Source organism: Anas platyrhynchos, chromosome 4 (genome assembly GCF_047663525.1).
Source record: "Anas platyrhynchos isolate ZD024472 breed Pekin duck chromosome 4, IASCAAS_PekinDuck_T2T, whole genome shotgun sequence".
Taxonomy (NCBI): domain Eukaryota; kingdom Metazoa; phylum Chordata; class Aves; order Anseriformes; family Anatidae; genus Anas; species Anas platyrhynchos.
The window spans coordinates 20,821,844-20,836,340 of record NC_092590.1 but is presented as its reverse complement, the minus strand read 5'-3'; the positions used below and the strand labels follow the sequence as shown (position 1 = coordinate 20,836,340).

Below are 14,497 nucleotides of genomic sequence, written 5' to 3'. Positions count from 1 at the left end.
AGACAAACCTTTGCACACATTCAGTATTAAGATAAAGCACTGCAAATATCAGAATTTACAAAGGTACAAGAAATTGATTATGTGGTCAAATACTTATCTTCTTGGTTAGTAAAGACTAATTTTTATAAAGCAAAACACCCTCTGGTACTAGAAAACCCTTTCTCATGGTGGTGTCCACGCTTCATTAAATAACAACCAGGACACAAAAGCTACTATGGTCTCTTACTGGTTCATAGTGTGACACTGACTGAAATTTTAGTTCTACACCTCAGCAAAAGCACTGAGTGTCTGCAAAGCCCACTGCAAACATGGTGGGGTTGTATCATGCAACATCATAACATGATCCAATTTTTTCATATACTTTTCAGCTTAATTATTTAATGTCAATTAAAGCTTTGTCTCAAAATACTAAAACAAAACAACCACCTTTACCACATAAATTGCTGTATGTTTATGCCTACCACAAAAAATGGGGAATAATTACATCTAGCTTTCCAGCCAGATAATTTCTCATGTTATATATAGATTTATCCTTCTAGACAAGTAAAGTTTTCTGTCTATATACGTACTTCTTACAGCTCAGTATTAAGCTGAAGTTTTTATAGTTATCAAGAGCTTTTTAGCAAAACAAAGTATTTCCTCTTCTTTTCATTGACTTTCTGAACATATAAACACATATGCAGATGGTAAAAATGTATCAAGCATGACTATTAAGATATATTTTCCCAAATGAAAGCCTTCACCTTAAAGGCAGCAGTAGAAAGTTAATTATACCATTTATTTCATATTTGACTCCAGCTGCCTGGAGTCAAAAGTTACATTTTATAAAAGAAAAATATACTCTTACCATATTAGTTAGTGTTTAATCAAAAAAAGGAAGTGAACACCCTCTTGACTTTTGTAGGGTTTACAAGATTTCCAAAGTAAATCAATCACAATAGAAGCATTCACTCCATCAAAAAATCTCATTCAGGTCTAGTATCAGTAGCTTTTCCATAAAGCAGACACAAAGAGCTACTATTATTACTCTTCAAAGGGCGGTTTTGCTTTCTAACAATATTCAAGACCTTTCTAGTCTTCATCCATAAAAAAAAAAATTAAGCATATGTTCTTTTATGCAAGATATAGACACTGTGGTATGTTGGCCTGCACGGACCCTGCTATTTATAGTTTCAAACAAAACTAAAATGATCCAAAATTACAAAATATTTCTAGCAGGTATTATTATATTATTCAGAAAAATACTTTATTTACTTCCTTTAGGAGAGCATAAGGAGACAGATAATTAAGATGTGCAAACTGACAAAGCAGTATAAAGTTTAAAACTAAACATTCAGAGATCAGAGGCTGGAAATGGTAGTAAGTACATATCATTTACTTCATTTATTACTTCCTATTTGTCAGCCTTCTGTCCAAGAAGTCAGCCTTGTTCTGCCTAAATATCCTAGATGACTTCCACCATAATGAAGTCATCCACTTCTACTTAGTTGCAGCCTCCTACACCATCCCTTAAAATAATTATCTTAGTCATGTAATCTATAAAACTAGTGTATAAAACTTAAAAGCATGCAGGTTAGTTTTGCCTTTAGTCTCTGAGATCAGCTGGATACATCAGAAGGATTTTGACACAAGCAAGATTTGTTTACACTCAACTCAGAAGGGTTCTTCATTGTTTGAGTTCCTGATCTCTTCTCTTTTGACATGAGAAGAACAGAATATCCTTGTAAGCTTAACACTTTTATTTTTTAAACATCTGAATACTTGCAGTGAGGGAGGAAGAAACCTAAATTTAAGTAACATGGAAAAGTCTTACAGGTGTACCACATATGTAGTGTAGACAGACTAGTCAAAACATTGTAAAATGAATTTAAAACAAAGTGTACTATTTAACTGATGCCCCGCAAATGACACAAATACTCCATAGACATACATGGCTATGCTATGGGATGCACTGCCCATGGAAAAGCTATCGAAACCCACTCCCCGAGTGACAAAAAAAAAAAAAAAAAGGATGACCTGGAGATCTGGGTAAAGTAGGTAGATCCAATGTGCTGATGTGTAATTATATTTTATTTTATTTTTTTTTTGTGATAAGGAATCTGTTTTCTCTGTTTCAAATGGAGAGCAAAAAAGGGAATGAAGATTTGCTTCCTGCTAAGTGCTTCAAAGTTTTGCAAGTTTTCACTACTTCTGTCTTCACTGTTATGAGATTACAGTTTTGATCATGGACGTGCCATGGCTGGACTCCTTCCTCTTGGTTTCATTACAGTTAACATAACAATGGGGAAAAATCTGCAGAGAGCTTTAAGCAGTCCTCGACTGTTTCACCTGCTTTTGACTGCTCTCTGTGTTAGCTCTGTGGTATAGATCTTTCTTCCTGAAGTCTATGGTAAGGTATTATACATGTTACATCTGAGCAGAGATACTCTCATTTCTCAGTTGTGTGCTGCTACCAATGCTGCTCTGCAAACGTGAGGGCCAGGAAGTCATATTGGAGCAGCAATGGATTGTAACATCCACTTACTGTTTGGTCACTCTTTGATAATTAAAGCAAAAAAAAAAAAAATAGAAAAAGTGAAATGAAGTTGTTACTTTATTTTTCATCAATTTAATTAACATGCAGTGCTAGGAAGTGTAGAAAGTAGATTCCCTGAAGGACTGAAATTCCTGCTCAAAGTATGTTATTTAGAAAACCATGACATGCTTATAGAATCTCTGTAGAGCAAAACCAACCAAACAACAAAAATCAACCCCTCTCCCCAACAAAAATGATACCAGATGACAACTTAAGATCACAGAGATTGCAAACCAATGCTATCCTAAATTATTTAGAATACTGGATTCTTGCCTGCCTATTTACACAGAAAGTACACAGAGAAGGAGGTAAGAGTCTTCCAGCAGTACTGGTCTGCTTGGAAAGAAACCAGAACTGTAACTGTGTCAATGCAAAAGGTAAACATGAATTTATCTTTCATGCCCATTAAGCTGTGTATGACCTGTAGGGTAAGAATGGTTATCTAATGTTTTCTGCAGGAATAAAAAAAAATGTATACAGATGGTTACAATCTAGTAGAAATCAGGATGCTGTCTGCATGCATTTGGATACCATTAAAAATAAAATTCTGGAAGGTTCAGCATTGTTTCACCACAATCAGAAACAAAAGTAGTAACCAAAACTAAAAGGAAAAATAACATAAACCACCATCATTTCTCAAGTAATTTTATCAGTATAAAAATCCCGCTTACGTTTGGGTTCATCGTTTGTGACAGCCTGAATGAAGTCATAGGGAGTCATATACAGCTGTCCTTCAAATTCTAAACTGGCAAACCTACGGAACCGTTGCTCCCGAGGTGTCGCATAAAGGTGTAAATCTTCAAGGTCTGATCTGCTTTCTGTACCCTTCAAAGACAAAAGGAAATAATTTTAACGTACAAAAAGTAATGTTTTACAATTGCCACTGCCATTCGCTAAAAAGAAACTGTAAATGTAAAAGTGATAATTCATAAAGTCAAATCCAACCAAATATTTTTGTACAGTTAGAGTTGAAATTAAGATTTTTACTGCTATCATTTTCAGTCTTCTACAATTTTAGCAATAAATCTTCATGCAGTGAAACTGCTGACACTACTCAAGCTTGGGGTGGGGGAGAGAGGACATAGGTTCATGCATCAGAGAAAGGAGGGCAATTTTAAATAAAGAAGTCAGTGTAACTTGAGCAGTCAGACTTTAAACGATTGTGTTAAAATTATTTCAGTTTTCTGACATTTCCAGAAGAAAATTGAATACTTCTTTTTTTTTAATTGCTTCTTCATGTAGAATGCAGCTGTTGACAGTAATAGGCAAAACACCTCCATAACACCATTTACGAAAAGTAAATGTGTAAACCTTCTAAAATGTGTAAGACTTCTATGATTATTGCTATTTCAAGTATCTACTGCAATCAAAGCTACCATACTCAGGGAACAGAATAAGAGCAGAATTATTTCTCCAGAGCTACAGAAATATTATATGGCATGGAGTTCATACAACCCATGAGAGGTTTATAGATATTGGCCAATTCTGTTATGTTCATCATCCCACTTTTTTTAAACTTAGTAGTACAAAGCTGTAAATATTCTAAATTGTTATATCTTTATTTTTTACTGTCAAAGCTTCAAACAGAAAATATACTACTACTAACTGAAAACTTTTTTTAATCTCAAAGCCAGGCAAACTCCTCCATGGAATCAATAGCTTGAAGAAACTGCATCTTTCTTGAACATGTTTTCAGAGATGAAAAAGATAAAATCCAAACTGCTTCATAAAAGGAAAAGAAAGGATACACCTAAATCCATTTCACATATATAAGTCTTAGTACTTGGATATTTCACCTTGGACATTTTAACCTGCCTTCTAGAAGGACAAAAAGACCACTGAGTACACAGTTCTCTTTCTGGACTGTCTCTAGTCCCTCTGAAATTATTGCATCTATGGGGGGAGAAGGAAAAGGGAATCAAATTTAGTTTCAATGGCAAAAAACTGTCACAGAAATTAATTGTAATAGAAATGCTTCTACATTCATTTAATTTTTAGTAGACTGCTCTACATACAAGTATTCTATACTTCTGATTGAGAATCAGTCTTCCACGTTTTATCTTTTTCAAATGATTACTCAGTTAAATGTGACCAATAAAAAAGTATTCTGACAACTAGACCTACAAACTCTCTTTAGAATGACACACTCATATAATCACAGGATTGGTTTGGAAGGGACCTTAAAGCCCATCCAGTTCCACCCCCCTGCCATGGGCAGGGACACCTCCCACCACACCAGGCTGCCCAAAGCCCCATCCAGCCTGGCCTTGAGCACTTCCAGGGATGGGGTATCCACAGCTTCTCCGGGCAACCTGTGCCAGTGCCTCACCACCCTCTGGGTAAAGAATTTCTTTCTTTTATCTAATCCAAATCTCTTTTAGTTTAAAGCTGTTATCCCTTGCCCTATCACTACACCCCCTGAAAAGGAGTCCCTTCCCAGCTTTCTTGTAGGGCCCCTTTAGGTACTGGAAAGCCTCTAAGGTCTCCCTGGAGGAGTGGAAAAAAAAAAAAAGAATTCTCTTCTGACAAATCCATATTCAAGCCAAAATATATATGTGCTATTGCTGTTTGAATATAGTCTTAGTGATCCTTCTACAGTCCAGTGGCATTCAAGCTATGCCTTCATGTGGGATTTACACCACACAATTGTTTTGGTAGAGCTTGTAGTGACATAACTGATTGCCTTTGTATTTGAAGTTTAATAATCTATCTTTTTTTTGATACATCTGTTATTTTATCACTATTACAAACACGCTTTTGAATAAACACAGGTTGTAAGCATGAGTAATATAGCAGTACCTCTGCAAAGTCAACTTTCAGGAAAGAAACTGCTTCAAGGCCATGTTACACGCGCAGTATGTGTAATCAATTGTAATCAATCATAATCAATCATGCATAATCAGAAGAATCTGTAGGTAATACAACATTCAAGAAATACCATCGCACCTTGACTGTTCAGATTTGGAGAGCATATTGAGTTTCTTTGTTCTCAGGAAACTCACACCATCTCAGGTACTGCTGCTTAGTATTTCCCTCAAGACACTTAAAAAAACATTTGCAAAATTCTCAGGCATATCTTAGCATTACCTTAAGTACCCTACACTAATATAAAACAACATACTGCAAACATGGAATTTTTAAGACTCGCTTAGACTTAATTCATGCCAGTATTCTGGTCTCCAAAATCTTAGTTTCCGCTTCACTTTCACCAATCTACATTTTCCCTCTGGCTAAATAGCAATGCTAGTATTTTACACTCTGGCTAAAAGTCATTGTAATCCAATAGAAATACTGCTGGCCACCATTGAGAGCCATACCTCTCAATACCCTGCATACGCTTGGTCTGGCACTTAAATGCTCTATTTGCTAAGTGTCAAACTGGATAAGGGCACTGATCTGAATTTTTTTTGTTTTCATGGTGTTATTTCTTAGCCAGGCAAAATCCTGGATCTATTCCCGAAGCACAGTATTTGTTCCAAAACCTAGGCTAGAGGAATCTGTAGCTTATGGAAAAGACAGTTTCACCTCTTCCTGCAGAAACCTGCACCTACTTCAGGTTAGCATGGTGGGGAAATCACAGGTTTAAGCATAATTTTAGTCTAAGGAATATAAATACCACTTTATTATGAACTTTGTGGTTTCACCTGAAAGAATCAGAACAAGCTGTTTATGCTATTGATTTAACATGAACTCAAACAAAGCCCTGTATACAGAGTTTAACTTACTGTGTCAGATCACGGGACTCACCTATCAAGTGTCCAAGTGTCTAGGCAGGGTTTGGCTGCAGAAGTCTCTAGGCACAAGCATTAGTAAATTGCCAAGTAAAACCATCTATGGGAATAATATTTTTTTTTCCTGATTTCCTGTTGAAAGCTTTCCTTCTTCTATTACTGCTTATTAATTCATGAAACTTACTTGCATAGAATCTGTTATTGTTAGGAACTACTTAATATGTTAATTAAAAAGTCAAGACATCCTAAAATGTTACCTCAACCCATACCTTTACAGGCATTCATTTAAAGAATTCTCAACCTGTAATCACAATGCCTCCTCGATATATTCTCCCCAACTTTAGCAGATTATAATCCAGTGGGGCAAGTATGAGAATTTTCGTGAAACCATGATTTGTTCTCAATTGATTTATTTATTATTTTCACCCCGGTTAGGCAATCTTGTTGTAACAGCACTAGTATCAAATCCTGTGGACACAGGAACGAGACACAGAGAGTAGATATTGAATACCTCAGGAAAGGTACTGTTAGTGAGGGAGTGAACAGCATTCGGTAAGATCCCAATTTCTATTTGAAGTTTCATGAGCTTATCCAGACTAAATCTCTCTGTAATTACGAACAATCTTCAAAAAAAAACCTTTCATGAAAGTACATCTCTTTGACAAACGAAAGAGGGGAGATTTTTTTTTATGCTTCTGTTTACTAATCCTCTGGGCAATCCTACCTACAAACTACAATGATCTTGCATCGTGTTATGGTTCTTTTGAAAACTGGACATGGTAATTCCCTTTGAGCAGAATGTCACGAACCTCCTGGTAGCAGTATTATCTTAATTTTAAGCGTAGCAGGTAAGTTCCTGTTTATCTGTACATGTATACCAATCTACTTCACTGAACTCGCTGGAAAAAAGGTGGCTGACACCAAGAAGCCATAATTCCCATCCTTCCATCTCACAACTGATCAAGTAGATGCAAAGGGGGGAGACTGAGGCTCAGCAGCTCTCACAAACCATGTCTTATCTTCTCCCTGTTCCCACAGGAGCCTAAGCACTAAGAGCTGTAAACAGTTTGTGCCTCTCATCATTTTGCCCTTCCCCTTTCTAACTTCAGTGCATCTTTGTTAAGGTCGCTCAGCACTTTTAAGTCAATCAGCTCTGAATACATTTCATGCAGCGACTCTTTTAGAGTGATACCACCCCTGTATTTTCTCCCTTAAATCACAGCAAAAACTTAACTGAAGGCAATCTAGGCTTTCTATCAAGCAAAATTACTGTCCCAAATTCACTCCCATTTTGTATTCATAGCTCACATACTGTGTCTGCCAGAACAGCCAAGCCAAACAGCCTCAGAAGTCCAGTGCTCTCACCAAAGATTTCCATGTATTACTCCAACTGCCTTAAGGCATGTTTCATTACCATTTCTAGTCCCATATATTTTGTCTTACTGGCTCTCTTACCTCACTGATGTGATGTCTGAATTTGGTATAATGTGAATTAACCTGGATGGTTATAGTGAAATCCATGCAGTAACTCTACACTGCCATAAAATGGCCTGACGCAGGACACAAACTCACACAGTGACATCAAGGTAATTAAAACATTACAATAGTTCTGACCTCAAATTATGTGAAAATATCAATAAATGGTAATGATCAGGGTAAGTGGAAGTAAGGTGCAGAGGATAAAGCATGAAGTCATTACCCTTCCTCTTATAAAACAGAGAAGAAATGTCCTTTGCCAAGTGTTAGTCACAGAACATTAAGTCAGTAATTATGAAGTTTTATTCTGTGGCCAAAGATCTATTTTTTCCCATAGAGACAAGCTTAAATGCCAGAGACAGGATTTTTATTTGAAAATTAGAAAACTTGGTGCCTACAAGAAGACGTAATCCAAAAGAATCTATTATCAAAACCCGTAGCAACGCTTCAATTTTCAGATCCTAAGAATATCTAAGCTAATGCAAAATATTTTACAAAACATGAAAAAACATACCCGCTGTGTGTACATGTATATGAAGTGAATGGCTCCAACAGTACCATAAAAGACACACGTTTGTTGTGTTCCAAGTCAAATCAGTGTTCTTTTGCTTTTCCCAACTGACATAAAGGTGATACTATTTTAACTAAAGAAGCCAACATTTGCTACTAAAAGCACCTTTCGCTTGCAGTCACAAATATGTTATGTTACAGTAGTTTAATCTTTAATTTATTTCAAGTGAGTGAGTTTCTTTGAATTTTTGCTTGCAAAGTAATCTGTCTTCCATCAATGAGAATCTGTGCAAATTATTAAAATAAAAAGGTTTTCAAAGCAATGCTGCTCCTTACTTCCTTCACTTATATTTGACTTCAGGCTTATTTAATATGCTCCCATGTAGATAAAAGTAGCACAATTTTGTTTTCTTGCTGGGTGGCCAAAAGGTTAAACGTCAAGTTCCCAGTGTGGGGAAAACCCCAAAGTAGACAAAATTGTTTTGATGCTTAGTGAAGTTATATTTCTAGCAGCTACTTAGATGTAGCACAGCCAACAATTCTGTTAGTTGATCCCTTTTCTCTGAGATAAGGACATTATTATATTAAAATATTTACAAGCATAGGAAGCTGGAATGTGTTTAAAATGCTGTAAAAAGGGCCCTGTTCAAATATAATTCTGTTACAGGAAATTCTTGGGGTAACAATGTTTATCTATAAGCACAGCTATTTCAGAAATCCTCCAAAATAAATATTACACTGACATATTCTCCAACAGTCCGTCTTACATAAGTTTGACAGGCAGATTACTTGAACTCTAGCAGTTCTTCCAGAAGATTCAGTCTGCATGTACACCCTGCCATACACGTCCATATGCTTCGCCGCGTGCGAGACTGAAACATGCTGGATCCGTCTATCCCAAGCATGTGTCATCCCTTTTTAACATCCTGAGAAACACAGAAGTAATGCTGAGAGGAAAAATGTTCCTTTTCCTTCAACAAGGCTCTGTTACAGCTGGCAGGCAAGCGCTATCCCTCACAGGGTGATTACACGGTGAAAAGCATCAGATGTTATCAGCCAACGAGCAAACCACTTTCCTACATTTGGCAATTGACCCGCATGAAATGCACAAGGCATATGGAAAAAGGTTAACTACAAGTGATCCTTGTGAAGAGATGCATAAAGGATCGTTTTCAAGCAGCATCCTCTCTGAGCAGGCAGAAGAGCCTACTCTCTAGGGGCATTTGCCTTACTTTTTGGAGTTAAACTCTTCTTCATTTCATGGAGTTGGAAATATATGATGTAATCCACTCAGAAATGTGCTGCTACAAATAAACTTGACCTTTTGAGTATTTTCACAAGGAGAAAGAGAGAGTTTCATGGTACTGCTGAGGTAGAAGGAAAAAACCCGCTAGAAACATCCCAAGCATGCAGCTTCCTTTTCCTGGAATCATGATAAGTAAATGCTCTGTGTCTGTCTCCCCTCAACTTCTCTTTTAATTCCCAAGTCACCTCTGAAGGAAGTGATTCTCAGCAGCTCTTCATAAAAACATCTGAACATAAGGACCTGGAGTTCACTACCTTTACACAACGACAGTGCAATTACAGAAGAGATCTCTTTGGGGTGCTAATTATGTCATCATTCATATTTCCAAGAAAAATTTAATAAGCTGAAGAAATGACACTGGAAGTAATGAATATGGAAGCAAGGAACTGGAAGACTAGCACTGCTATACTGTGCTGAAAAAGCACGATATGCGGCTGTCCTGACAAGGTAAATACTTCATGAACAGAACATTGTTTGAAATCTTAGGATCAGGGCTCTTCTGGGGTTAATACCATTCTCAGTTGTCAGTACAGAGAATCTATATCAAAAAAAACTGTTGTCTCAAGGAGTTTCCTGTTCTGCATAAGCATCTCCTAGACCCGCAGAGGAGCTCTCCCAGTCCTTACCAAAGCCTTCAGGCATGATACCAGCAGGTCTGGGTGCAGAATTTTACTTGATTCTGAAAAACTACATGGAAGTGACCTGGAAATTAAGTGGAAGGCTTTGCTAACGAATTCAACAGCAAAACTGTTTGCCACATAATTCGCGCCATGTTGGTGACACATATCAGAATTTATCTGACTTCTAGCAAAGAACAACTTCTTATGTGGCTGTACATAAATTCACAACTGTTTCTCACCAGGTTTCATTCTGTAAGCATTTCATAGCACAGAAAGATCTGCAGCCCATTCTGACACTCTCTTTCTCCAGGAGCCTTAGATTTTTTTCCAATTACTCTCAAATGATGCACCTCATTTCTGAACTGGCCAGGAATGGGGAAGTACCCCCATCAACATCCACATAATCATCAGTGTTAGGCCTGCAATCCCAAAACTCTCTTAAGACTGGTTTCATACCAGTGAATATGAGACACAAGGAGTAGGACAAAGCAACTAATTACTAAGGTGGATATGATACTATCATATTCCTAAATGTTCCTCTACTACTCCTAAGCATTATTTGCACTCTGCGGTAGAACCTGAAGAAAAACAACCTGTGGCGATACTACCAGGACCAAGCAAAACTCTCACAGGCCATGTGAATGTTACCTGGAAGCAGCTGGCCTGCAAATTGCTCTTGGAAAGTCACAATAAAGTAGGTTTTAAAAAAACAAAACAAAACATAGACATCTTCTTCAGTATCTAGCAGGACCAGAAACCTATTCTGCCGCCTACTGGAGCTGCCTAGATGAAACAAGGCTGTTCTGCCTATTACACTTCCACAAAAAGCCACCTCAAGAAATAAAGAAAACGTGGGAATTAAGGACTAGCTATGACTGCCTCATCCATACCTATCTTGAATTCTCTTGACCATTTTTAATATTTAAGTACTTTAATATTTGAAAACATTGTGACACTGTCTTCAGATACAAGTTGACAGCGCATTAACTGCTAACTATTTTTTCCATTGTCAATTAATATTTCAGATATTTGTTGAATGGAACCAATACATGGGAAGAGATGGACTTTGTGTTGCACACACTAGAATGTTTGAAATTTGTTAAGAATCTCCATCAATTCCATGTTTTGAGGACAGGATTACAGGTTTTGCAAGCGGTGATCACTTTGATGTCAGGACTGTTCTTTTAAAGGGTTGTTCTAATAAGTAAGTTGTGAGCATACAAAAACCTTCATCCAAAAATACTCATTTTGTTGGATGGAATACTCCTTCCCATCTGTTACATGAAGCCCCAGAGATAAGGCAAAAATCATGCAGTGCAATTCCTTCTAGCAGCTACTGTAGCTCACTATAGCACCAGGAAGCAAGAGCAGAGACACCAGCTGCCTCCCACTTCAAATGATCCAAGTAAGAAGCATCTGGGAAGGGCATCCTGCTGGAAGGAAGCTTATCAACAACACACCACCATCACACAATACGATGAACAACATTCACGGTATTTTATTCACGGAGGTATTTTAGAAACCTGTAATGAAAGAGCAGGCACAACTCTTGAGGGCAATCATAAATGGCACACAGATTGACCGAGCTCACGGTCAAACAACTCTTGGTAGCTGAGCAGCTAGACCCAGTATCAAACTATGGCATTCCTGTGCTGCCACACAAACCCTTCTGCAGGGCAACAGCCAATGATAGATGAAGCACAAGAATACATTAATTCAAATTAAAACTTTCACACTTATTTGATCCTCATTTTGAGAGGATGGGTAGGGGGGGCAGAATTGAAAGGATGTTTTGTCCCCTGAATGCTGACCACTAAGATCTGCAACTTGAAATCAACGAGAACTCTCATTGAAAATAAAAGATGGAACACAAAGCCAATATATCAGTCACTGAGCATTTAGTCTGGCTGCACAAGCTGAGTGGACACATTTCAACTTACTCCTTCAGATTTTATTGTTAACCCAATTGAAACCCAAAATAATTAGAACCTCTTTTCACGCAGGCACACAAAAATAAGAAAGAAAAAATGAACGTGCTTATTTTTTCCCTCCCTGGTGTTCGACCCTACAGCATTCAAAAATATTCTGCGTATAGAAAGCAGACACATTTTATTTTACATTATCTTATATTGGTTCAAATCTAACCGTAGTTCTGACATCTAAGCTCTACACTTTGCAACCTCAACACTTTGGAAGTTATGCATGTAAAAAATTCACCATTTTAAGTCACACTAAATTTACTGATTTTTCAAGGTTGTAGCAGCCATATTTCCTTCAAAAGAAGTCCCAGAATTAAGACTGGATGGGTCAAATGATGTAGAGGTCTGTCCAATCAAAATGTCACAGAAGGCTGAAAGAGTTTTTTAGGTCCTCTGTGCCCTGGTACCACACTCAAGATAATGATGAGGAATCAACAGCATCTGGCTCCCTTTCCGTTCATACACGATGTTGCCTATAGAGACTGCTTTTTGGCTAATAACGAAGGCAAAACTGCTACCAGTGTTCATAACGGAGCCTAAGGCCTCCACTGCAAAAAGGCAGAGCCCGTGCCCGCACATATGATAAGTTAAACTCGACGTACAGAGAGCGGGCCACTTGCACCGCTGATTTTCAACCTCAGAAGCCCTCAGCCCGCCAAACCACCTAACCACGGCTCTTGCCATTTTAACAAGCCTGTAACTTTGAACGAAAAAACAGACAGCCAGACATCACCACCACATGCTAAGCACAGCACCCTGCAGGATTTTCTCCCAATGGGGGGGGGAAACTTCAGTTTCCGAGGGGATGCCGACTCCTCCTTGACACCGCACCTGCGGCAAGCACCCAAGTTCTGCGCAAACCGCAGCTTCAGTGCTACCAGCAGCGGTTCCCCTTACAGAACAATATCTTATAAAAGGAAAAAAGAAGGTGATTAAGAGCTCCGAAGACCGTTTATAGCCGGAGCCTCCAGGCGCTGGCTGTGCCCAGCGGGCACCCCCGGGGGAGGCAGGGCAGCCCCCCGCCCTATCCATCCTCCTCTCCTCCATCCCCTTCGCCCCGGGACAGGCTCCTGCAGCGGCCCGGCTCCCAACCTACCGTCTCCTTGGCGGCGGCCGCCACCGGGATGGGGAGCAGCGCCCGAGCTCCGCCCGCCTCGGCGGCTGCCGGCTCCCCGGGGGGCTCCCGCCGCCGCTCGGACAGCCGGTGCCCCGCGTAGCCAGCGACAGCCGCTCCGGCCGCCGCTGCCGCCGCCGCCCAGCCCAGCTCCCGCCGCCCCCGCCTCGCCCCGGCCCCGCCGCCTGCCCACAGCCGCCGGCCGGGCTGGGCGCCGGGCGCGGGGCACAAGCGGCGGCGCCACCGCAGGAGGGTGCGCAGGGCGGCCATGGCCGCGGCTCCGCCCCGCTGACGGGCTCACGGAGCCCCCGAGGGGGAGAAGGAGAAGGGGAAAGCTCGCGAGAAGCGGGGAAGGGGTGGGGAAGCGGCACGACACCGCCCCGCAGCCCCCCCCCCGTCGGTACCGGGCGCCCCTGGCAGTCCGAGCGCTGTGCTCATAGCGAGAGGTGGCCGAGGGGCGGCCCCGGGCAGCCGCAGGGGTTTGTGCCCGTGGTGGGCTGCGAGCACAGAGCCGGGCTGCTTAGGGCGAAGCGGCAGGGTGGCGTGGAAACCGCCCGGAGTGGGGACGGAGCTTATTCGTGGGCGTTGTGGTGTAGAGTCATGGAATCACAGAATATCTCCTGCTGGAAGGGACCCACGAGGACCCAAAAATCAGACCGTGTGTCTGACAGCAGTGTCGAAATGCTTCTCGAACTCCAGCAGGCTCAGTGCTGTGACCACTGCCCTGGGCAGCCTGTCCCAGTGCCCGACCACCCTCTGGGTGCAGACCCTTTCCCTAACCCCCAGCCTGACCCTCCCCTGTCCCAGCTCCATGCTGTTCCCTCGGGTCCTGTCGCTGTCCCCAGAGAGCAGAGCTCAGCGCCTGCCCCTCAGCTCCCCTCCTGAGGGAGCTGCAGGCCACCATGAGGCCTCCCCTACTTCCAACTATACCTCATTTGTGTCACAAGCATGAAGCCTAGAGGTGACAAGAGCATCAAAATTGTTCACTTTTACTGCTGAGTCAAAAATATGCACCGACCTTAGTTATCCTTACTAAAATGAAGACTGCTGTGAGTCCATCAGTCCCTTAAAACCTACCAATGTCCAGATCCATTTAAAACATTGGAAACTCTTGGGGGTGTACCAGCTACACAAAAATCTGCAGCCTGCTGAAACTAAAAATGTGAGGCTTGTTTCAGATAAACTG

The 14,497-nt window shown here is 40.5% G+C and overlaps 1 protein-coding gene across 8 annotated transcripts in view; it reads right to left on the bottom strand.

Moving 5' to 3' along the window:
• The window catches only part of MICU3 (mitochondrial calcium uptake family member 3), a 48,617-nt gene extending 35,003 nt beyond the window's left edge, over window positions 1-13,614 (bottom strand). For 4 of the 8 annotated variants that reach the window (XM_038178473.2, XM_072037152.1, XM_038178474.2 and 1 more), the window contains exons 1-2: window positions 13,294-13,613; window positions 3,247-3,400 (exon numbers count right to left, since the gene is read on the bottom strand). In XM_038178473.2, the coding sequence (XP_038034401.1) occupies window positions 3,247-3,400; window positions 13,294-13,581 (442 nt within the window). In that variant the 5' untranslated portion in view covers window positions 13,582-13,613. Of the gene's footprint in view, window positions 1-3,246; window positions 3,401-13,293 lie in introns of all 8 variants that reach the window. The other 4 variants (XM_038178476.2, XM_038178477.2, XM_038178475.2 and 1 more) reach the window with 2 other exon arrangements.
• Window positions 13,615-14,497: the final 883 nt, after the last annotated feature.